At 39.0% G+C, this 25,301-nt stretch overlaps 1 protein-coding gene across 1 annotated transcript in view; it reads left to right on the forward strand.

Moving 5' to 3' along the window:
• The window catches only part of BUB1B (BUB1 mitotic checkpoint serine/threonine kinase B), a 50,668-nt gene extending 32,142 nt beyond the window's left edge, over positions 1 to 18,526 (forward strand). Inside the window, exons 13-23 of the mRNA XM_039232922.1 lie at positions 1,547 to 1,604; positions 1,751 to 1,856; positions 6,562 to 6,836; positions 8,031 to 8,164; positions 8,445 to 8,585; positions 9,054 to 9,154; positions 11,201 to 11,350; positions 13,112 to 13,254; positions 15,276 to 15,447; positions 16,488 to 16,594; positions 17,967 to 18,526. Coding sequence (XP_039088853.1) covers positions 1,547 to 1,604; positions 1,751 to 1,856; positions 6,562 to 6,836; positions 8,031 to 8,164; positions 8,445 to 8,585; positions 9,054 to 9,154; positions 11,201 to 11,350; positions 13,112 to 13,254; positions 15,276 to 15,447; positions 16,488 to 16,594; positions 17,967 to 18,198 — 1,619 coding nt within the window. The 3' untranslated portion in view covers positions 18,199 to 18,526. The remainder of the gene's footprint in view (positions 1 to 1,546; positions 1,605 to 1,750; positions 1,857 to 6,561; positions 6,837 to 8,030; positions 8,165 to 8,444; positions 8,586 to 9,053; positions 9,155 to 11,200; positions 11,351 to 13,111; positions 13,255 to 15,275; positions 15,448 to 16,487; positions 16,595 to 17,966) is intronic.
• Positions 18,527 to 25,301: the final 6,775 nt, after the last annotated feature.

A 25,301-nucleotide genomic window follows, 5' to 3' on the forward strand; every position in this document is an offset into this window, starting at 1 on the left:
TTTATATTTATATTAACTACTAAATAATCTTCCACCTGAGCTAGTGTACACTGAGCTATCAGTAGGATCCAGCAGCCAAGAAAGTAGTTTTTTGGAAGAAAGGAAAAACTTAAAACTAAAGCTATTTTATATTCACATTTGTTCTCTTTTCATTTAAAAATGTGTTAAAAGTGGTTAAAGATAAATATCCACCTATAAGTAGTTTTAAAAAAAAGAATCTGATTAACCCTCTAATCCTAACCACCAGTTTATAGGAAATACAAAGCCTGGAGGAACATGTTAAACAACATAGGAGGCTGTAATTGGCAAAATATCCAGCATTATGGAGCAAACAATGTAGTTTCTTCAACAAAAAATTACTAAAACAACCAACAAACCCTATAGAATCAAAGTAATTTAAGGGGCACCTAGGTGGCTCAGTTCCTTGAGCATCTAACTTAATTTTGGCTCAGGTCATGATGTCACAGTTCATGAGTTTGACCCTTGCCTTGAGCTCCACACTGACAGTGCAGAGCCTGCTTGCTTGGGATTCTCTTAACCCCTTTTGCCCCTCTCCCTACTCATGAGCTCGCTCTCTCTTTCTCTCTCTCAAATAAAATTGAAAATTAAAAAAGGGTCATTTCAACCACAGGATATAAATTTTACTTTGCATTCCCAATCCCAACTTTATAAATAATTTTGGTAAAATGTGAATCTTCTGATGGATATATGATACTCAGAAATTATTAATCCTTTAAAAAAAATTTGTTTTTAATGTTTTATGTATTTCTGAGAGAGAGAGAGAGAGAGAGACAGCGTGAGCAGGGGAGGGTCAGAGAAAGAGGGAGACACAGAACCTGAAACAGGCTCCAGGCTCTGAGCTGGCTGTCAGCACAGAGCCCTACGTGGGGCTCGAACCCACAAACTGTGAGATCATGACCTGAGCCAAAGTCAGACGCTTAACGGACTGAGCCACCCAGGCACCCCAGAAATTATTAATCCTATAGGTATGTTTTGAGATTATGATCTTTTGAATGAGCCTCTCTCTTTTAGAAATATATATTGAAATATTTACAGATGAAATGATGTGATATCTTGGATTTGCTTTAAAATAATCAAGAGCAGGGGCACCTGGGTGGCTCAGTCAGTTGAGTTGCCAACTTCAGCTCAGGTCTTGATCTCACGGTCTGTGGTTTCGAGCCCCACATTGGGCTCTGTGCTGACAGCTTGGAGCCTGGAGCTACTTCATATTCTCTGTGTCTCCCTCTTTCTTCTCCCCTCCCCTGTTTATGCTGTCTCTCTTTCTCAGAAATGAATAAACATTTAAAAAAAATTTTTTTCTTTAAATAAAATAATCCAGAGTGAGGTTGGGTTTGGGAAGTAGGGGTAGTGAATAAAGATGATAGTTGTTTTTAAATGATCTGTGCTTTTATATGCTTGAAATTGTTCATTATAAAAGACAGATTACCTTTCTGCTTCCAAATAGCACTAAATATTAATTGTCCTAATTGTCCTGAAGAATAGGTATTTACTCTTAAGAGTATAAATCTGTTCTCTTTTTCTATAGGTCCCAGTCTACCTTTCTCCATTTTTGATGAGTTTCTTTCGGAAAAAAAAAGTAACAGGTTGGAAGCTTTTAGTTTTGTTTTGACACTTGAACGTCTTCTGTTATTATAAATGAGGATGAATTAGGGGGTTATTCTTATTTATTTTGACAGAAAAATTGTTAAATGGGGTAAATTAAATTAAATTGTTAAATGTCGTTTTCCAGTCCTCCTGCAGATCCCCCACGGGTTTTAGCCCAACGCAGACCCCTCGCAATTCTAAAAACTTCAGAAAGCATCAACTCAAATGAAGATGGGTCTCCAGATGTTTGTGTAAGGAACAATATTCCTAAGTTAATGTAAACAGACTGGTAAATTATTTCATTCAGTTCTCACAAAGTTAGGGTTAAGATTAAAATCACTGCCTTAAAATTTAAGCACATGAACAGACACCATCATTAGTCATTGGGGTATGCAAATCAAAACCACAGTGAGATACTACTTCACATGCTGTAATCGATAGCTATGAAGGCTATAATCAAAGACAGAAAATATTAAGTATTGGTGAGAATGTGGAGAAATTAGAACCCTCATACAATGCTGGTAGGGATATAAAATGGTACAGCCACTTTGGAAAACAGCTTGGCAGTTCCTCAAAATGTTCAACATAGAGTTACCATATGTATGACCCTGCAATTCTCTCCTAGGTATATATCCAAGAGAATTAAAAACATACTTACATTAAAAAGACTTGTACATGAATGTTCATAGCAACATTATTTAGAATAGTCAAAAAGTACAATGCAGTGTACATCAACTAATGCATAAATAAAATGTACATCCATACAATGGAGTACTATTCAGCTATAAAAAGAAATGCTATACTGATAAATCTTATGATCTAGATGAGCTTTGAAAACACTTTGCTGGGGCACCTGGGTGGCTCAGTCGGTTACGTGTCCAACTCCTGGCTTCATGGTTCGTGGGTCATGATCTCACAGTTTCTGGGAATAAGCCCCAGGTGGGGTTGACAATGCACAACCTGCTTGGGATTCTCTCTCTCCCTCTCTCTCTCCGTCCCTCCCCTGCTCACATGTGTGCATGCACACACTCTTTCTCTATCAAAATAAATAAACTTAAAAAAAAAAAAAACACTTTGCTAAGTAAATTAAGTCAAACAGAAAGACCACATACTGTATGATTGCATTTATATGAAATGTCTAGAATGGGCAAATCCATAAAGACAGAAAGTAGGTTAGCGATTTCCAGAGAATAGAAAGAGGGGGTTAGAGAGTGACTGCTACTGGGTAAGTGGTTTCTCTTGGGGTGCTGAGCACGTTCCGGGGTTAGACAGTGGTGATGGTTGCACAACCTTGTGAACACACTAAATACCATGGGATACATGCTTTAAAGGGGTGCAGTTTTTGGTAATGTAAATTACATCTCAATTTTTTTTAGTGGAGAGAAAAATCACTGTCTTTGAAAAGCTTTTAGCATTGTTTTTAAGCCAACATAGCAAAGGATCTTTGTTCTTTTTATATAAGATGCTTTTTGTGGCATTTGAAGGGTTATGTGGACCAACCATTTTTCTTTAGTACTGTTTTATTTTAAGTACTGTGGAAGTAGTGACATGATAATCCTTAGAGTAAAAAGACCCTGCATAGAATTCAACTCAAAGAACCTTTATCTTTGATATTTCATTAAAGTTCTAGGGAAGCAAATCATCCCTCTCTTCAAACCAGGATCTGGAAACTTGTCTTGAGGTTGAAGAGAACTGATTATTTTATCTGAAGACTTTTAAGGGGAGACGTGATCAGTAGCTATGATTTAAATCAGTGTGTTCTCTATATCCTATGGAAGAATCCCTCAGGGTAACTTTTTTAAACATGGTTTTCTTTTTATTTATTTATTGAGATATATTTTATATCCAACAAACTGCACAAATAGTAATTGTACAGCTAGGTGAATTTTTACATATGTGAATACCCATGCAGTCTCCACCCAGATTAAGATATAGAACATGTCCAACAACCTAGAAAAGCCTAGGCAGTTGCTTATGGCTAAAGGTGCCGAGACCCTTTTCCAGCTGTACTGAATTGGAATTTCCAGGGATAAGTCCAAGCATGGAATTTTGTTTATTTTAAATACTTTCCAAAATAATTTTGTTAGTCCACCAACTGCTATGAAAAGAAAAGGACATAGGAGATTAATGATTTACATACTGTGTCCTGGAGTCACACCAGACAACACTATGAATAGGTCAGCTGGATTTGGAGACAGTGGTTCTAGTTTCAGGTACTCAGGGATGGACTGAATAGTTAAAGGAGTCAATTTTAATATTGTTGTACCTTGCGCCTTTTACTTGAATTTTGTTAATAGGTGCTCACCAAGGGTGGGTGGGTGGGGGCATGGGCTAAAGGGGAGATGGGCATTAAGGACGGCACTTGTTGGGATGAGCACTGGGTGTCGTATGTAAGAGATGAATCACTGGGTCCTACTCCTGAAAACAAGACTAGACTACACTATATGTTAACTAACTTGAATTTAAATTTAAAAAAAAAAAGAAAGGATGCCTACCAGAATTTCTCCCCTAAGAAAACACTTCTATTTAAAATGTCTAGGGGCGCCTGGGTGGCTTAGTCGGTTAAGCGTCCAACTTTCGCTTAGGTCATGATCTCGCGGTTTGTGGGTTCGAGCCCTGCGTCGGGCTCTGTGCTGACTGCCAGCTCGGAGCCGGGAGCCTGTTTCAGTCTGTGACTCACTCTCTCTCTGACCCTCCCCTGTTCATGCTGTCTCTCTCTCTCCTAGAAATAAATAAAACAAAACAAAACAAAAAAAATGTCTAAACTAGGGGCACCTGGGTGGCTCAGTCAGTTGAGTGTCCAACTTCAGCTCAGGTCATGATCTCATGGTTTGTGAGTTTGAGCTCAACGTTGGGCTCTGTGCTGACAGCTCAGAGCCTGGAGCCTCCTTCAGATTCTGTGTCTCTCTGTCTTTGCACCTCCCTCGCTCTTACCCTGTCTCTCTCTCTCAAGAAATAAATAGACATTAAACAATTTTTTAAAATAAATAATAAATAAATAAAACATCTAAACTAATAGGACATATAAGTAGTATTTGCATAAAGTATATTCTTAGACTATAGACATCTATCTTCCTTTGATCTTAAAATTTTTTAGCTACATTTATTGTTTTATCTGCATGTACCTCTCACCTCTGTTTACTAACATTGAGTCAGAAATTCAAAGTATATGTCAAATTCATAAACTAGAAAATTCATATCCAGTATTCATAGCATTAAATGAAATGAGCACTCTTATATACTGAAGGTCAATATTACATAAAGTGATACAGTCTCCCTGAAGGCAGCTCAGCAGTATATATAAAGAACCTTATTGTTCATAATCTTTTTGACCTGATAATTCTCCTTTTAGGAATTATTCCTCAGAAAACTAAGATATCCCTAAAGATTTAAATGTACAGGGATATTTAGGGGCGCCTGGGTGGCTTAGTCGGTTAAGCGTCCGACTTTCGCTTAGGTCATGATCTCGCGGTTCGTGGGTTCGAGCCCCGCGTCGGGCTCTGTGCTGACTGCCAGCTCAGAGCCTGGAGCCTGTTTCAGTCTGTGACTCCCTCTCTCTGTGACCCTCCCCTGCTCACGCTGGCTGTCTCTCTCTCTCTCTCCTAGAAATTAATAAAACATTTAAAAAAAAAAAAAGCCCCAAGACTTTTTAATAGCACAGAAGATAGGCTAAAAGTATAATGAGGAAGAATAATACATACTAGCATATATGCTATCATTTCACTTGCTATAGAACCCCTTTCAATTTATTTTTTAAGTAGGCTGCATGCCCAACGTGGGGTTCAAACTCCAGACCCTGGGACCAAGAGTCACATGCTCCATGAACTGAGCCAGGCAGGCACCCCTAAACCCGTTATTTATTTACTGATTTTTGTTTTATATAATTTATTGTCAAATTAGCTAACATACAGTGTATACAGTGTGCCTTTAGCTTTGGGAGTAGATTCCCGTGATAACGTCGCTTACATACAACACCCAGTGCTCATCCCAATAAGTGCCCTCCTCAATGCCCATCACCCATTTTCTCCATCCCCATCAACCTTCAGTTTGTTCTCTGTATTTGAGAGTGTCTTATGTAAAACTCCCTTTTTTAAATCTATAGAATATGCTTATGCATGTTAGCTACCAGATGTACATGGTAACAACAGTTGCAGCTGGGGAGTAGTAATTGGAGTGGAAGTATGGGGGTCAAGTGAGGGAGGGAGATCTTTTCACTATATATCCGTTCAAACTAGTTGACTTTTTAGACCATATACATATAATACCTTTCTTTATTTATTTTGAGAGAGCAAGCGACTTGGGGAGGGGCAGAGAGAAAGGGAGAGAGAGAGAATCCCAAGCAGGCTCCGCACTGACAGTACAAAGCCTGACTCGGGCCTTGAACCCACGAATAACCTGAGCCGAAGCCAGATGCTTAACCGACTGAGCCACCCAGGCTCCCCTGCATGTATTGTTTTTAAAGACAAAGGAATATTTTAAATATTTTTCATTTTTTATACTTGATGCTTTGTTTTCTATATTTTCTACTATGACCATGAATTATCCTTAAGAAATAAAATAAAAATTCAACATTTGGCATAGAAGACCACTTAAAGGGCAGGAGGATAGAGGATTATCAGAACATTTTCTAGGCCAAAGCCAGCAGAAAAAACGTATTATTCCTTTAGTTCTTAGGTGAAATTGGTTGGAGGAAAAACATTGTCCAGTATTTTTCCTTTGTGTGGAGAATCCTCACTGTATTTTTTTGGTAATACATAGTTTGCTGTTTCCATGATACAAAACCTTTTTCCTCAGATGTTATGATGTGCTTTTTAAAATAGTCTTTCCTAGAGATTCTGATATACTACTTCTGTACCCTATGTTGAAAATCCCTTATCTAATGTGTGTCTAAGTAAAAAAGTCCTCCATATGCTCATCGAAATATTTCAGCTAAACTCTTTGTGGTTTTTATTTCAGGATGAATTTACAGGAATTGAGCCCTTGAGTGAGGATGCTATTATCACAGGTTTCAGGAATGTAACTATATGCCCTAACCCAGAGGACACTTGCGACTTTGCGAGAGCAGCTCGGTTTGTATCCACTCCTTTTCATGAGATAATATCCTTGAAAGATCTACCTTCTGATCCTGAGAGACTGCTGCAGGAGGAGGATCTAGATGTGAAGATCTCCGAGGATCAGCAGACAGCTTGTGGCACCATCTATAATCCAAGTCTCAGCATCAAGAAGCTCAGGTGATTATAGGTTGCATAACCAGATTGTTTGGTCTTTTATTCTGTGTGTGCTTATCAGTTGATAGCGATCATTTATCCAGCTCTTACCTACCTGCCACGAACTGTGCTCAGTGCTTTACATGACAGAAGGATTCCCCCTGAAAAGTGTCAGTGGGATTTAGTAACTGATTTGAATATGAGGGTGAGAAGAAGTAAATTGTGATTTAGTGGGATTTAGTAACTGTTTGAATATGAGGCTGAGAGGCCCAGGAGGACTATGGTGTCTTTGAGGAAACTTGGCAAAGTGTACCTCTTTGGGAGAGATTTTGTTTTTCCTTTAATATTGAGTTTTAAATAATGGTAGAATATGGGGCGCCTGGGTGGCTCAGTCGGTTAAGCAGCCAGCTTCAACTCAGGTCATGATCCTGTGGTTCACAGGTTCAAGCCCCACTCTAATCTCTGTGCTGACAGCTCAGAGCCTGGAGCCTGCTTCGGATTCTGTGTCTCCCTCTCTCTCTGCCCCTCCCTCGCTCATGATCGCTCACTCTCTCAAAAAAAAATTAAACATTAAAAAACATTTTTAATGGTAGAATAGCTTGATACACTGATTTCAGATAAGCAAGTAGAAATGTACTTTTTAAAGTATCTTTTAATGGAGAGGTGGAAATGAATAACGAATGGTATTGAGGGAATGGCATAAAGAGCCATGGACTAACTGTATTTAAAAGTTGGCAAATTTAAACAAACTAATTTTGTTTCAGGAATATTCTTTAATTTGCCGATTTATGCTTTTATAACTGCATTTTCAGATTTTTTTCCCAACAAACTTGTTATCACATTTGCTAGCATTACATTGAGTGATTTGGGTTTCCCTTTCTCTTGACCTTTTCTTAATGAAGAGTAAGAAGTCCACAGAAAAGATAGACAAGAAAAAAATTGGTATCTTAGTCATTGTTTCCCAGTAGTTTAGAATAGATGTAGATTAGGCATTTAGTATGGATTAGGTAAATAAAGCATCCATTTAGAAAATCTAATGCTGAGCATTGCTTGTCTGCCAAGGTAGATAAAGTCACCTAGATTTTGATTATGAATCTATATCTGTTTCAGGAGAATAATGGACTTTGAAAATTAAACTAATGAATATTAAGTAAAGTAACGAAGATTAGTTAATATATATTACCTCTATGAGGACTGACTCATTTGTGGTTCTTTCAGCCCAATCATCGAAGACAGCCGAGAAGCCACACACTCCTCTGGGTTCTCTGGGTCTTCTGCCTCAGTCACAAGTTCGTCCTCCATCAAATGTCTGCAAATTCCTGAGAAACTGGAGCTTACCAATGAGACTACAGGTAGCATGGCATATCCCACTTGTAAGCAAACATACATCTGCCTCCGTGTCTGGTGAACACTTAACTTATCTCCGCAAACTGAGCTTTATTTTTTATTCTCTAGAAAAGTTGCCATAAATTGTGAAGCTTCTAGAATGAATCAGTACCAACTGAACACTGTAAAGACCTGAAATATGAGTGTTGTTAGGTTAGCAGTGTTGACTATGCAGTCTCCCCCCCCGCCCCCGTTTATAATACACATTTTGGGGGTGATCTTTTTGTCAACTTTTTTTTCCTGCAGACAACCCTACTCAGTCACCCTGGTGTCCACAGTATCGCAGACAACTACTAAAATCTCTATCAGAGCTTAGGGCCTCTGCAGAATTTTTTGTAGAAGACAGACCAATGCCTAAGTTGGAAATAGAAAAGGAAATTGAATTAGGTAAGTATCATTCAATGCGTAGGTTTTTTTGTATGACAGCATACAAGTAAGTGATTATTTGTACTTGAGCTTGATGTTTGAGCACAATAAATATTTTTAGACTATAAGAAACAGCATTACGGGGCCTCCTGGCCTACTCAGTCAGTAGAGCATGTGACTCTTGATCTCAGGTAATGAGTTCAAGTCCCACATTGGGGGTAGAGTTTACTTAATTAAAAAAAAAATACTGCTTTAACATACAGAAAGAAACAGCATTATAGAGTCGACACACTGATAAGTTAATGTCCCAGTAACAATAGGGATTCTGTCTTCCCTTCTTTCAACTTTTAACAAATGATTTTGAAAAGTATTCTAGATGCTACTAAATGGCAAATACAAAGTGCCTTTAGCCCTTAAACCAGGAAGTAAAAGGTAAGGGGCTATCCATATTCCCAACGATTTTTAAATGGAATCTTACCGTCTCAACAGGTCATGAAGATTATTGCATTAAACAAGAATACCTAACATGTGAAGATTATAAATTATTCTGGGTGACACCAAGAAACTCGGCAGAGTTAACCATAATAAAGGTGGGACTGGTTCTTTGTCATTTTAGTTGCCTTGTAAAAAAAATAATGTGGGCTGGAGCAGTAATTGTGGCCCCATGGTACCAGCAGATCCTTTGAATAGTCTATCAGCTTCCTGATAGAAAAGTCAGTGAGACGCCAAAAAAATCACTCACCATTCTATGCCAGGATGAGATATCAAAAATGAGAGGTTATTGTGTAAATCTCTTAATATGTCCAAACATACTAAGTGTTTATCAATGTTATCTTATTTAGGAAATATCCTGAAATCTTCTGGCCTGCTTCAGTCAGGATAAGTTACATTCTGTACTTGACACACACACATGCGCACACACACTCAAACAATATTACCTTGACATTTCCATTCACCATTATCCTAGGGACTCATGTTACGTCTTTCGTATATCAGATGCCCAGTAATACTAGCTCCCATTTTTATTTCTTTCTTGGTTTAAGCCCTCCTATTTTAGTAGCTTCCTGAGAAAGGATGCATAGGATATACATTGTTTTTGAAACCTTTCATGTCAGAAAATTCTTTATTCCACATCTATACTTGATTGGTAGTTTGGCTGACTATTAGAATCCTAGGTTCAGAAGTTTTTTTCCTTAGAATTTTGAAGATAGGCTTTATTATCTTTGGCTTGTGGCCTTGCTTTTTAAAGTCTTTTGCCATTCTTTGTGTGAGACTGTTTTTCTCTCTCTGGGAATCCTTGTAGAATCTTAAGTTTGTCCCCAGTATTCTGAAATTTCACAATTATGTTATGTTTTGGTAAAAATCTATTGTCGCTCATATGCTAGACACTGGATGGCCATTTCAATCCAGAAACTCCTTCAGTTTTGAGAAATTTTCTTCAAAGAATAAATTATTTGTTTTCAGTCTTCTCTGTTCTCTCTACAATTCATTTTATTAGGACATGGGGTCTCTTAGAGACCCTTTAAAAGTCTTATCTTTTTTCTCTTTTTCTCTTTTTTTTCTTCCTGGAATGTTTTGTCAACTTTATTTTCAGAACTCTTATTGGATTTTTTTCATTTCTTTTGTCATGCATTTGATTTGTAAGAGCTCTTTTTTATGTTTTGGTAATTTTTTTCTTCTTGGTAACATTCTGCTTTTCATTTCAAAGGTAGAATATTCCTTATCTCTCTGAGTATATTTACGATGCTTTAAATTTTTTTTCTCTGTGCATCATCTGTTTCCTTTTGTCTGTTTTGAACTCAGTCTTTCATATTAGAGGCTGTCTTCAGGTCTTTGGCCCTCTATTCATATATAAGCGTGGGACTCTAAAAGCTAATTGAAAGCTCTTTGATATAGGACCTTGACAGCTGTTGGGCCTCACTATAAGAAGAGTTCTCATGGCCATTCAATAAAATTCCTCAATCCTTGAGGTCTTTTCTTTTGAGCTTATCAGATCCTCCAGAGAAAACTTCTGATTTCCTGCCTAAATCATATAATCCTGGCTGCTAGCTTGAAACTAAGTAGGAAAATTAGTCTGGAGAGTGGAGAGGTGGAAAGGTGCCATCTTAACATTTGATATATAAACTTTTTCCTCTTCCACCTGACTCTCAGTGCTTGGTGTCCTCTAGTCCAGAGCCCTTCTGTTTTATACTCTTCAGGGTTCAACTTTTGGTCTTCTAGAATGGAGGAGAGGCAGTTAGGCTGGGCTAACAGGAGCAGCAGTGGGGAGTCTGGGGCCTAACTTCCACATTAATAGAGTTCATCCATTGCCGTATTGGCTCCACCTCCACCCCTCTGTAGGTTAATTGGTGCCATCAGTGTTATACTGTGGGGAGATGGTCTTGTAGCATAAACTTGGTTGCTCTCAGCTTTCTCCACTGCTACGATCAGCTTTCCTTGGGTCTGCTAAGTGGGTTACCTCTTACTGTGCAGCTTCCAGAATTGGTTGCTGCTGTGTTTTTTATTATAGATTTATGACTTTTTAAAACATTCTTTTATTGTTATTTCTGGGTATCATAAGGGCTGGAGGGAATGTTTACAATCTACCAACCATAACCATAGATTCTGATAGCTCTTATTTTTAAAATTTCTTACAGGTGTCCTCTCAACCTGTCCCATGGGACTTTTATATCAACCTCAAGTTAAAGGAACGTTTGAAGGAAGAGTATGATCATCTGTGCAGCTGTTACCAATACCAAGATGGTTGTATTGTTTGGCACCAGTATATAAACTGCTTCACCCTTCAGGTTTGAATAATATAAAAACATACTTGTATCCCCTTTATCAAATGAATTTAGTGCAAGATTTCTGTTACTCTTCTAGAAATAGATCAGTTAAATTATAAAGGAGTCCCTGGGTCTCTCAGTTGGTTAAGCTTTGACTCTTAATTTCAGCTCAGGTCATGGGCCCACAGTTGTGAGACTGAGCCCTCTGTCAGGCTCACGCTGGCTGTGGAGCCTGCTTAGGATTCTCTCTGCCCCTCCTCTGCTCATGTGCGCTCTGTCTCTCAGAGCAAAAAAATTATAAATTAAAAGCATTCATCATTTTCCTTTCCTAAGTTATCTTGACCAAGAACTTCTTTGGTATTTTTTAAAATTTTTACTATGTCGGCTTTCAAACATAGACAAAAATAGAATTGTGCAATGATCCAGTCATCTAACTGTGACCATCATCAGCTCATGACCACTCTTATTTTAAATTCCTGGTGTGATCATTCCAGTATTCTTTCCATGTCTGGTTTTGATGCTCATTTTGTCTCTTCAAATTGTGTTTTTTGCCTTTCAGTGTGTCTTATAATTTTTCTTGATTGCCAGACATGATGTACTGGGTAAAAAGAACTGCTATAAATAGGCCTTTAATAATGTGATAAGGTGTGAGGGGAAGGAAAGCGTTATAAAGTTCTATGATTTATGTTCTTTTATAGTGAGCCTGTGCCTCCGGACTGTGTACTTCTCAAGTATTTCTCCTCCCTTAGGTGGGACAGGATGGCTAGAGTGGGCTGCAGTTGGGTATTTCCCTTCCACGGGTCAAGTAGGCTCTGATAATATTCCAGCAGGTTAGGCTCTGGTCAACTAGTTTCACCTGAGACAGAGCTTTTTTTTTTTTTTAATTTTTTAATGTTTATTTTTTAGAGAGAGACAGACTGAGCATAAGTGGGGGAGGGGCAGAGAGAAGGAGACACAGAATCTGAAACAGGTTCCAGGCTCCGAGCTGTCAGCACAGAGTCTGACGCGTGGCTCAAACCCACAAACTGTGAGATCATGACCTAAGCCGCCGTTGGACGCTCAACCAGTGAGCCACCCGGGCGCCCCATCCTGAGAGAGAGCTTTTTAAGAACAGAGTGCTCTGGCCTATTTCAAAATGGTTCCTCTTCCGTTCCCTGTCTAGAAGCACAGTGAGAATTTTTCTCCAATATTTAGTGTGAGAACTGGATCTAGCTCCTAGACATAAAACTCACAGAAGTATGAGGGACCTTCCTCCCCCACCCCCCACCCCCTGCCCCCATGCTTATAGATCCTAGAAGAGTTGATTTTCAGTCTTTTAAGCTTTTTACTTACTAGGACAGAGTGGCAGTTTCCAAACTCCTTACATAAGGAATGGTCTATTTTTGCTACTCTTGTTTTATGTATGCTATCCCCTACTAGATTATTTTTAGAACCCAAGCACAATATATCATACTGTTCTTTGGAATGTCCCTAAGAAGGTGTTGTTGCATATTTTGATGGTAATACGAATTCTCTAAAATGATTGGAATGAAGCTACCATTTATAGAGCACCTATTATGGGCCTGGGCTAATCCTTGATGTTCTTCACCCATTCTTTTATCATACCCTTACAGCCTTATAGGAGAGCAATGTTAACAGTGGGACAAAGACCCAACCTACAGAGGAGCCCAAATTCTAGTAGAAAAAGACAAGGAAGAGTACAAAGCAGCAGGTAGCAAGGTATTGAGTTTAAGTACAGTCACCCCAACTTAAGTAGTGAATTTTCTGTCCTTTTGTTTCCAGGATCTTCTTCGACACAGTGAACTTATTACCCATGAAATAATAGTGTTGGTTATTTATAACCTTTTGACAATAGTGGAGAAACTACACAGAGCAGAAATAGTCCATGGTGACTTGAGTCCAAGGAGTCTGATTCTTAGAAACAGGTTGGTCCTTTTCATTCTCTCATAATTCTGTCAACTTTCTCTTAAAATGTGGATAGTTTCTGGGGCAGCTGGGTGGCTCAGTTGATTAAGCAGCTGACTTTGGCTTGAGTCATGATCTCATGGTTTGTGAGTTCCAGCCCTGCATCAGGCTCTCTGCTGTCTGTGCAGAGCCTGCTTCAAATCGTCCGTCCCCCTCTCTCTCTGCCTCTCCCCACCCCCACCCCCATGCACGTCCACACATTCTCTTTCTCTCCCATAAATAAACATTTAAGAAAAATATGGATCGTTTCCAATTCCTTTTGCCTTTTGATAAATGCCGTATTGAAGAACACAGTATGTTAAGAGAGTTGTTTGCTATGTAAAAGTCAATAATCATTTGGAATAGTTTAAAAGAATTCAAAGAAAAAATACATTGAGGAAACATTAATTCATAAAAAAGAATTAACCTCTCAGTGTTGTGATGATTACTGTCAAAAAAGAGATATAAAATATGAATATTTGGAGGGATATGAAGTAGATTGTGTCATCTTTGAATGGGGCCAGTGAAGATTCTAGTAAAACTGAAGCACTTCTTGGTTTCAAAACAAAGCTTAATTAAGTCAAGCCAGACTGAGGTAATTGCCAAGAAAAGTGGGTAGAACCAGAGTGCAAATGTAAACTATGCCAAGAAAAAGGGCTTAGTGTTCAAATTAAACCCAGTTTAGACATCACGTTCAAGGGGTGAGCACAGAGCAGTAAATACATAATTTTACGATGGCCAAAAATGTATCTTGTGCCAAGGAGAAATGGGAGCAAATGTAAATTTTTTTGCTTTTTTTTTTTTTTTTAAATATTTATTTTTGAGTGAGCAATAGAGACAGCATGAGCAGGGGAGGGTCAGAGAGAGAGGAGGGAGACACAGAATCTGAAGCAGGCTCCAGGCTCTGAGCTAGCTGTCAGCACAGAGCCCGATGCGGGGCTCGAACCCACGAACCGTGAGATCATGACCTGAGCAGAAGACAGAAGCAAAACCGACTGAGCCACCCAGGTGCCCCAATTTTTTTTTTCTTTTTAAGCTTTTATTTTTAAGTAATTTCTTTTTTTTTTTTTTTACAAATAGTTTATTGTCAAGTTGGTTTCCATATAAGCAAATGTAAATTTTAAAATAAAATAAATCATGTGATGGGATTAGTCAAAGCCTATATTTAAGAATATAGCACCTATCACTGATCCTAATCATGGATTTGAAGGAACTGAGAAAAGCAGAGACAAAAGGAACACATGAGAATAATTCATTGTTTTCTCTCACATAAATAATTCCTGTGTCTCTTCGGAGAGTAGCTTTAATGCATGGAATGGATAATAAGGAAAATATAATTAATAGCGAATTAATGTCATAAAATTGTCTTTTGTTGTTTGTTTTTGGGAGTTTTTTAAGTCAATAACAATTGGAATTACAGATAAGAGTAAGAGAATATGGTGTTGGTTTAATAAAAACAGGACAGTTTACAGTATAGGTGACACCTTCCCAAAAAACAGCCTTATTTTGTTGTTTCAGTTAAATTCTGAAAAGGAGGAATCTGACACTTGGAAAGCCTAATCTGTAGCAATGAACAAGAAGGCCTATGACATCTATAAAAGCTTAATTTCTTCCATCATAATTCCTATCTGTGTAGAGCATTGCTATTGTACGTATTACTATGTCTAGTGAGACAGAGGATTGTACTCTATACTTTCAGTACTTATTTTATGTAATAAAGATAATATGATAAATGTTCTGTGATGGGTATACATTCTGATTTAGACGTATTTGTGTCACTGGACTAATCTCAACATTCCCCACTTAGGTGGACACGTCTGCTGCTCTTACAGGTGCATTTTCATAGCTAACCACTGGAGGGAGCTGTTGGCATAGCTAAGACACACCTGCAGTACCTTTTTTTTCCTTTTCTTTTTCTTTCTTTTTTTTTTTTTAAAGACCAGCTCTGCAGCTTCTTTCATGGCCTATTTTTATTATCTCTTTCTCTTAAATCTGGGCGTAGACTCCACGATCCCTATGATTGTAATAAGAACAATCAAGCTTTGAAGATAGTGGACTTTTCCTACAGTGTCGACCTTAGGGCGCAGCTAGATGTTTTTGTCCTCAGCGGCTTCCGGACTGTACAAATCCTGGAAGGACAAAAGATCCTGGCTAACTGTTCTTCTCCCTACCAGGTAAGTGTGAAACAAGGCTGAGCAAATATGGAAAGGGCTTCTTAATCTCTTTCTTATCTAGATAAACCATGAAAGATAGTGTTTACTCATATTTTCTTCCCTGGAATAGATGACCTAGTTTTCAAATAGCACCAAGTCAAGCAAAATGTACCATTTTTCTGTCATAACACTGAAGACTCTACACATACACGTGCAGACATACGACTAACTCAGTAACCTAAATGGCAGGGCCATTTCTTTTTTTTTTTTTTAATTATTTCTGAGAGAGAGAGAGAGACAGCATGAGCAGGGGAGGGTCAGAGAGAGAGAAAGACACACACACACTCACTCACAGAATCTGAAACAGGCTCTAGGCTCCCAGCTTGTAGTCAGCACAGAGCCCAAAGCAAGACTCAAACCACAAACTGTGAGATCATGACCTGAGCCGAAGTCAGACACATAACCGACTGAGCCACCCAGGCACCCCAGCAGGGCCATTTCTATCGCTTATCTGTGTGGTCTTTCATAAGTCATTTTCTGTAATCTTTGTAAAATAAGGAGAGCAGTCTGCTCTGTGTATGTCAGAATTGTTGGGAGGATTAAAGGGAATGATGTGTATAAGAGGAATGTTATGAGTGTACAGTGTTTTATATGCTAACATTATATACAAAAATCCCTTCTGACTCATCTCGGAGCATTTGGCATTCGCTGATGGAATATGTAGCATGAACTTAAACTGTCATGTGAACCACGTTTAGATCACAGCCATAGGCCATGCAAATTCAGTAGGTCTACAAATTTGAATTGGACAGTCCTGATATTTTTGTTGTTGAGGATAATTTTGTTCTCATCTTGTGTCCTTAGGGCATCCTAGAGTTAGCTCTGTTGATCACTTCTTTGGGGAGCTTCTCCCTTTACACTAAGGATAGGGAACAGTCTACTAAAATGTATATCATAAGATAAACTTAAACATCATAATAACTTTCAACTTTCTACATAAATAAATTGCCATGATAGTAGCAGAAAATTATTTTAGCTGATGGTGCTTTTTGTGATTTCAGGTAGATCTGTTTGGTATAGCAGATTTAGCACATTTACTATTGTTCAAGGAGCACCTACAGGTCTTCTGGGATGGGTCCCTCTGGAAACTTAGCCAAAATATTTCTGAGTAAGTATTGGTGATTTCAGGGTCTTTGACTCTCCAAATAATTTTCTCTTTTTCTTGGATGCCCTCTGCTTGGGCAGCTTTAGTTTTCTTAGTCCAAATGCCACGAGTCCATGAATTTCACCCAGTTTCCATTAGAGGATCAGTGGAGCATCTGGTGCAGGACAAACTGAGAATCAAACTCTTCAGACTTCGGACATCATTCTGGACCGAGCTGTTTCTTGGAGACTGTGACTATCATGACGCAAGTCTCTCAGTCTAAAAGTGTTAATAGAAATATTTCGTGAGAATGATTTTCTAGCCAATTGATGTTAGCCTTATACTCCTTTTTAATAGCTATTGTTATCAAAGTTAATAAGCATTTCTTGAAGAGAATTAAATTTCTAAATTATATACTAATTTTCGGCTATTATTTACTTAATGAATGGTCAGAACCAAAGCAGAGAACTGAATCTCTTTGGAGAAGTAAATGCTCCCTTACTAAGAGCTTCTTGGTCTTAGGACCTTAGTATTCCCTTAAGCTTCCTCCTAAAACTTATTAAATATCACGTGTTCCACTTGAGCTTATCATAGCTAATAACTTCCCAGAATAAGCTTCCCAATCTATCACTTATTGGTATGTTCTTTGGCTAAAAATAAAAAAAAAAAGACCATGTTGAGAATTTAACACCCCTTTTCCATTCCCCCTGCTCCCAACAAATTGGGTTTTTTTTTCTTATTTAATTCAGAATTTAGCCAGTCTTACTTGTCTCTTAAACATCCTTTAAAAATAGGCCTTAAATACAATATAAGATGTGTAGGATAGATTCAGGGATCTCTCATTGGTTATGGTCCTAGGTGGGTCTAACCCAAACACAAACAGGTAGGGGCAGCTGGGGTTGCCTGATAACTCTGCCTTATTAGAAGCTTCTCTAATTAAAGAAAGAAGTTACAAATATCATAGACTTCAGCAGTAGTGACCGCAGTCAAGCTTAGAATTCTCAGAAGACGGTGAAGATAATAGAACACTGGGCCGGAGGAGAGGGAGAACTGCTGTGTCTGTGATGACTAGACTTTAGGAAAGTTAGAGGAGAGGAGGAAAATTCGCATTTCTTCTCTTGTGCAACAGTGCTGCATCTTAGTGCACAGAGGAAATTTATAGATTCAGATCAGAGACTTTATGTGCATTGTATTATGGCTTTCCCCGCTACGGTAGTCTTTTTTTTTTTTTCTTTTACAGTTCCACCTGGGCTTTGAAAGGACTACTTGAATGAGCCCTAACCCTAGAGTTTCTAGCTATTACCTTAAATTATTTAGCGCATATATGTACACTGATTTAAACCCAGAATTCTTTTATGTGCCTAATCTTGATGGAAATGGTTTTATATGTTTTTAGGCTAAAAGATGGTGAATTGTGGAATAAATTCTTTGTGCGGATTCTGAATGCCAGTGATGAGTCCACAGTGTCTGTTCTGAGGGAACTTGCAGCAGCCATGAATGGGGTGTCTGACACCGCATTCCAAAACCACCTGAACAAAGCTCTGTGGAAGGTAGGGAAGTTAATCAGTCCTGGGGCTTTGCTCTTTCAGCCAGATAGGCAACCACGTCTCTCACAGATTCCTGCCTAAACCAATGGTTGTGTTGTGGAACATCGCCCGTGTATGCTGTTACTCAATTTAGGACACATTTAGATACACTACCAACACATGTCTCCTTTTTAGTAGAGGTACATTTCTAGGGTAACTCACCTTTTTTACATAGCACTGTATCTATTCTTGGCCTTGTCTAACTAACAGAGAACTGTTTTGTTCTTAATGGGCTCCATATGAATGGGTACCTTGTTATCATTTAATACATTTGTCTCTACTTTTCCCTGTACATTTTTCTTTTGTAATTTGTGACATGTACCCTAATCGTCGCTATGTATTTTTAGGCAATAAAATAGTGTTTGTTGAATTTGTGCTTCTAACATCTCATCTACTTTTTGCCATCGAAGACAATAAATGGCTTGGTTTCGCAGACAGGAGCTATTTTTACCATGGAAATGTATACACCCTAGGCATGGGACTGCTCTGATAGACTCATTCCTTCGGGTGCTCCTCACCTTCCACCAAGTGGTCTAGATTTATTTTTTTCCATGTTTTTTTAATTTTTTTATTTTTGAGAGAGTGAGCAGGGGAAAGGGAGACAAAGAATCGGAAGCAGGCTCCAGGCTCTGGACTGTTAGCACAGAGCCTGATGTGGGGCTGGAACTCACAGACTGAGATCATGACCTGAGCTAAAATCAGATACTCACCAGACTGAGCCACCCAGGCGCCCCTGAGTGGTCTAGATTTAAAAGCAGATAAAAGTATTTATATAAGACCAAATTTTCTTAAATTTCAAGTGGCAAAATTGTTTTGTTTCTGTTTTAATGTTTTTGTTTTTTATCCACCAGACCCTTTGGTCTGTGTATATAATCTAGTGGTGCTGTGGCTGTTGGGTCTCTTGATTAGGATTATGGCTGTTAGAAAGGAAGAGAAAAGGTTTTGAACGGGGTGTAGCAGCCTTTCAGAAATGGAATAATCACCATTCTATGACGTGCAGAATGACTTGGTGGGGCTTGATGAAAGAATGGAAGCAAGTTCTTTTGTTTGGAAAATTTGAAGAGAGAGAAGACCAGAATAAAGAGATAACTTGGAAGCATGTAGTAATTCGGGAGAGGCTAGATTCAAGTGAAGTATTGGACCTCCAAACAGAAGCACGAATTATACCTGGCCTTGGTGCCTGATTGTTTTCAGTTTTGTGTTGTTTTGTTTTTCACTCTAGTTGTCACTGTTACTGCTCTAAGTTTGCTGGAGAGCAGAAAATTCTAAGTATATCACAACTAAAAATATTTAACCATATATAGTTGAAGCACTGAAATAGGACTTGACTCTGAAGACAATCAACTTAGAGGTTTTTGCTCTTAACCAAAATACAGCTTTTCAAACATTTTCATGTTTGCTTCTCATACAACTGATGATGTAAAGTTATATATCTGTATCTTTATTGTAATTGGGCCCTTCTACGCCTCTGCTCTCATTTCTCAGTCCAACGCCTTGACACGTTAAAATCATGAGGCTGGACAGTAAATTTAGATTCTTTCTTAACATAGGCTTAGCTACCGTCTAGTGAATTCTTCAAGGACTTTGACAGCAAGCCTGAAAAACCACTGCTCTATAGATAAAGCTTTGTTTCTGAAATTCCACTCCGAGAAGAGAGAGGAGAAACTGAGGAAGTTCGTTATTAGAGAACTTGCAGCTGTTTTGTCACCTCTCCCTCCTTTCCCTCCCCCTCCCCAAGCCCCGACCCTGCTTTGTAGAGGGAAGAAGACAGGACCTGTGATGTCTCTCTCTCTTTTTTTTAATGTTTATTTATTTTTGAGAAAGAGAGAAATAGAGCATGAGCGAGGGAGGGGCAGAGAGAGAGGGAGACCCAGAATCTGAAGCGGGCTCCAGGCTCTGAGCTGTCAGCGCAGAGCCCGACACGAGGCTCAAACTCACGAACTGTGAGATCATGCCCTGAGCTGAAGTCGGACACTTAACCGACTGAGCCACCCACGTGCCCCAGGACCTGTGATGCTTAGTTTTTTCTTTGCCTGAGCATACGACCACAAAGTGGGTATATTTCCATTTCCCTTGAGTTTTATGCTTGTTTTCGTCTTTGGGGAAGGAAGCCTGTGTTTTGGCAGAAGCTTCAAATGGTTCTTAATTCTTGTCTTTACTAAGGCAGAAGTAGCATACATAACAAATGGACCTGGTAGGGGAAACAGCTGAAAAGACAGGATTTTTACTTTTGTTTGGAAAGAGACCAGGGAATATGTAGGGCCTCACCATTCACAAAGTATGCATCCAGTGATCTTCTACCACTGTGAGAGCCCTCATCTTCATGTGCCAGTTGAGTAAGAAACCTTCCCCCTAAGTCAAAGGGCTCTAACTGATGCCAAACCCGAATCTGGAACTAAAAAGGTTACCTATAGCAGTAGGACTTTAGACTGTTAGTTGAGCTATTACCTCAAGGTAGTTAAGAAAGCCTTCCAGATGGTTCTCACAAGCCTCTTTGAAATGACTCTTGTTGATGTGTTTAAAGTTTGTAAGCAAAGACACCAAAGAAAGGCTGCATCGGAAAAGGTGGGGTTCTTCCTCCCAACTGCACCAGCTCTTTTTTTTTTAAGATGACTTTATTGATTTAAGTAGAAATGATGCCATTAAGGAGATTACAGTTGTTGTTGTTGTTGTTGTTTTTTAATATACTCATTTTGAGAGACAGAGCACACATGCAGATGTGAGAGAGGGGCGGGGGGGTGGGGAGAATCTCCAGCAAGCTCCCCGCTTCCAGTGCTGAGCTGGACATAGGGCTCCATCTCCGGAACCATGAGATCATGACCTGAGCCAAAATCAAGTGTAGGAGCCTCAACTGACTGAGCCACCAGGCAACCCTGCACCAGCTGTTTCTAACATGCCAAATTTGCTTCCAGTCTGGCTCCTAAAATAGACTTCCCTAGTGAGGAAGATGTATTTAAAAAATTTTTTAAGTGTTTTTTTTTTGTTTGTTTGTTTGTTTTGAGAGAGAGTGAGAGAGAGCAGGGAAGAGGGAGAGGAAGAGAGAAAATCCCAAAGCCCAAAGTGGGGCTCGATCCCACAAACCCATGAGACCATGACCTGAGCTGAAATCAAGAGTCAGATGTTTAACCAACTAAGCCACCCAGGTGCCCCTAAAAAATTTTTTTTTCTTAATATGGTAAACTTTATGGGGTGCCTGGGTGGCCCAGTTGGTTAAGGGTCCGACTTTGGCTCAGGTCATGATCTCATGGTTCAAACACGATCTTCATGTTCAAGCCCTGCGTCGGCTCTGTGCTGACAGCTAGCTCAGAGCCTGGAGCCTGTCTTTGGATTCTGTGTCTCCCTCTCTCTGTGACCCTTCCCTGCTCGTGCTGTCTCTCTCTGTCTCCCAAAAATTAATTAATTAATATGGTAAACTTTGACCTTAATGAGGTCCTTTGTTCCACCCAAAGATACAAGAAGCCATGAATATTTAATAGGATAAAGGTGCATTTCAAATCAGTATGAGAAAAGGTGGGGTATTCAATAACTGGTGTTGAAACAATGGATTCAAGTTTGAACTCCATCACCGGTGCCACCACTTGTTCATACTTCCGTGCAAATTAGAAAAAAAAAAAACCCTTCCTCTAGTGGCTTCTGTACCTCACAGTGCCCTGTAGCTTTACCAGATTTTCACCCGCACTTCTGTCCACCGGTGCCCTTGTGCAGTGAAAACCTTGGACAGCCATCTGCAGTGGTCTTGCCTGTTCGCTGCTTAGCTGCAAGCAATCTCAGATTCAAAATGTTACTGTAAGAAAATTAAAACATAAAATACTAGATGAGTTTGTACTCTTTTGTCTTTGTGGCATAAAACTAAGATAAAAGCAAGAAGATTGCTATTTATTACTATAGTAGATAAAAACCCAAGTCTAATATGACTACCTATCTCTCTCCTCCCAAAAAAAAAAAAAAAAAATTGCCATAAACTGAAACTAGGAAAGATTACTTGCAACATAAATTTTCATCATCTTTCACTTGCATTATCTCAAGGTCTCATAACTGATCTCTGTGCTTCCGCCTCACCTCCAGAACCCTTACCACAGCCTAAGAGACCCTACCAGTGACCCCGCTATTCCCTGACCTCTTCCCTGACTCTCCTTTTCCTCGCTCCCTCCTCTCTAGCCGGTCCACCTCCTTGCTGCCCCCGAAACACGCCAGCTAGTCTCTCTCTTTATGGCCTTGTTGCTTACCATTTTCTTTCTTCTGCCTGTATCTTCACATGGATTACTCCCTTACTTCCCTTTAGGTGTCCTCTCAAATCTCCACCTTCCCACAGAGGTCTTCGCTGGCCATTCTATACACACACGTGCCACACGCGTACTGCTGCTACTTTCGGTCCCTCTTTGCCCTGCTTTGTTGTTTCCAAAGCACGTATCACAACCGTGTGTGTGTGTGTGTGTGTGTGTGTGTGTGTGTGTGTAAATTTTTTTTTCTGTATCCTGCTACTAGAATTTAACTTTCTTAAGGGCAAGGGTTTACTTGTTTCCCGTTTTAACCCCATTGCCTGAATGTATAAAATACGATAAAGCACTATTTAACCCTAAAGTACAAAGAAACTCTTCATAAATTTTTGAAAGCCAATAGAAATAGACAAAGAACATGAAGAGTCCACTGAAAAACATTTTAATGGCCAACTTACCTGAGATGTTCACCTTTCATTCTAAATTAAGTAAAATGCAAAATAAATCTGAAATTTGTATTATTCACATAGGAAATAGTTGAAAATTGTGTTTGTGAGGGGAAGCAGGTACTCCTATTATATTGTTAGTTGGAATACAAATTGTACATTATTAGAAGGTGATTTGGCAATATTTATTAAATTTAAATATTCCCTCCAGCTGAGAAAATTTTCTAAGAATTTATCTTAAAGAAACACTGACACAGGTACTCAAAGATAAAGCACTGTTTATATTGCTGTCTCCCCTGCTTCCAAGACTCATTAGTCCCAAAAGGATGATGATCAATATGACAGACCCCATGAAAATGAATCCTAGAACCAATGCAGAGGTGACATCAGACCATTTTTGTAGATTGTAGGAGTACCTTGGCAATGGTCCTGAAAGCCAGTGTTTCAGTTTGGCATGAGCCCATAGAGATGGCAGAAACCTGCATTAGGTTTTGAGAGATTAATTCCAGACATTTTCAGCTTAGGTTAAAAAAAAAAAGAAAAGAAAAGAAACAGAAGGGAAAAAGGTGATTACCTTTACTTTTAGGGAGAAGAAGGAATGAAGACTTTTACTTTTCAATGCATTTCTGAAGACTTTGACTTTTCAGTACGTTTTACACTTTAGAATTTTCTGACCATGTACATGTATTACTTTTTTCTTTTTTGTCTGTTGTCTAAGAAATTATGGGCCATGGTTTTGTGATCCTTTCCTTTTATTAAAAAATAAAAAGCCTAATAAGTGTTAGTTTTTTTTAATGGGAAATTTGGGGAGTATATCATCCAAATTCCAAAGCAAGATTAGGAATTAAAATGAAAGCGTGAAAATAATTTTATTTATTTATTTATTTATTTATTTATTATTTGAGAGGGAGAGCATGCACACAAGCAGAGGAGAAAGACAGAGGAAGAGAATCTTAAGCAGGCTCTACACTCAGTGCAGGTCCTGACCCGGGACTCCCATCTCATGACCCTGGGATCTTGACCTGAGCTGAAATCTAGAGTCAACTGCTCAACCAACTGAGCCACCCGGGTACCCTGACAGTGAAAATAATTTTAAATCATTGAAGATAATATATCTAAACTTCTCTTTTTAGTGTACTAAGAATTAATATATGTTCAAATGTTTTATAATTTTTCAATTCGATACATGTTTTCCATGATTACCATCTTCCTTATAATTTCCTATGTCTGTGAACGAGGAATTGAATTACATAAACTTGACTTTTTTCAAAACAAAATTCATTTTCTGACTTTCATATAAACACTTGAGTTTCTACAACTTGACATTATATGATTAAGAAAGGAACAGACAGACCATGATGAACTTAAGCTAAACTTCTATAAACATAGACCTCTTTTTCATCAAAGAACACCACTACCAATAATCTCATTCCTTAGAGGCCCCCGTGGCTGACTTAGAGCTGCTGAGCGTATTGTCCCAGAATTTCTCATTGGCCCCTCCACAGGAAAGGAGCAGTTGCCCAAACTGCTAGTTTTCGAACTCCTTGTGAACAAAGGACTGTGTGTCTTAACAATTTTATATACCGGATATTAGCACATGGTTGTCAAATAGGTCGTGAATTAAAATGTTGGGAAAGAGCAGCTACAAGTTCAAAAACTAGTTAAACCTGAGCATTGGTGAAAGGGGATAAAATCTATCATAGGTTCTAGATCTGCATGGAATCATAACCTCACTTTCTAGTGTGGCACCTTATGTGTGTTCCTGTAACCTTGTGTTGTCGTTGACGGCTGACCTTGTGATACACGTCATTGTCCTGTTTACTCCTTTCAGAATTAAATGTTACTTTCACAGGTGTATTTATTCCATTGGAATGTGTACTTTATTTCCCACATGTGTTTAATCCAACCTAACGTTCATTTGAAACAGTTATGTGAATCAGCGCATGCTGCAGTTTCAAAGTAGTTTAATCTTGCCTGATCATGTGGTGCATTTTTATTTAATTGCTCAGTCCTGCAATTAGCAAAGCAAGGATGACATTTCATAAAAACCAAATACCCATTAAAATCTGTGTGAACAACAAGGTGAATATACATTGATTTGTTTGCCTTTGCATTTTTCAAACAAAATTGAAAAATCTGGTAATGCTAGAACAAAGTAATAAAAACATTGAAAGGTGACACATGAAGTTTCAATGAGATTGACTCGTTCAGGGAAACGAGCTAAGGATGACTACGTGTGTGGCACAGTGAGTCGAGGAGTCCCAGCAAACCGAGAGGGTCAGGCGGACAGGAAATGGGAGCAGGGCAGAGTAGAGGAAAGTTAACTAGCATTGCTGGGAGAGACCCTCCACACATCAACTGTACCCCATCCCCGAACAGATAAGGAAGCCACTCCACATGCTCAGGACTCACCCAGACTGTCACAGCCAGAATCTTAGCACGGGGACCAGTGGTTGAGGTGCCACCATGTAGGCCACTAGGG

The sequence above is a fragment of the Hyaena hyaena genome, unplaced genomic scaffold, assembly GCF_003009895.1.
Source record: "Hyaena hyaena isolate Hyena2069 unplaced genomic scaffold, ASM300989v1 scaffold_70, whole genome shotgun sequence".
NCBI lineage: Eukaryota > Metazoa > Chordata > Mammalia > Carnivora > Hyaenidae > Hyaena > Hyaena hyaena.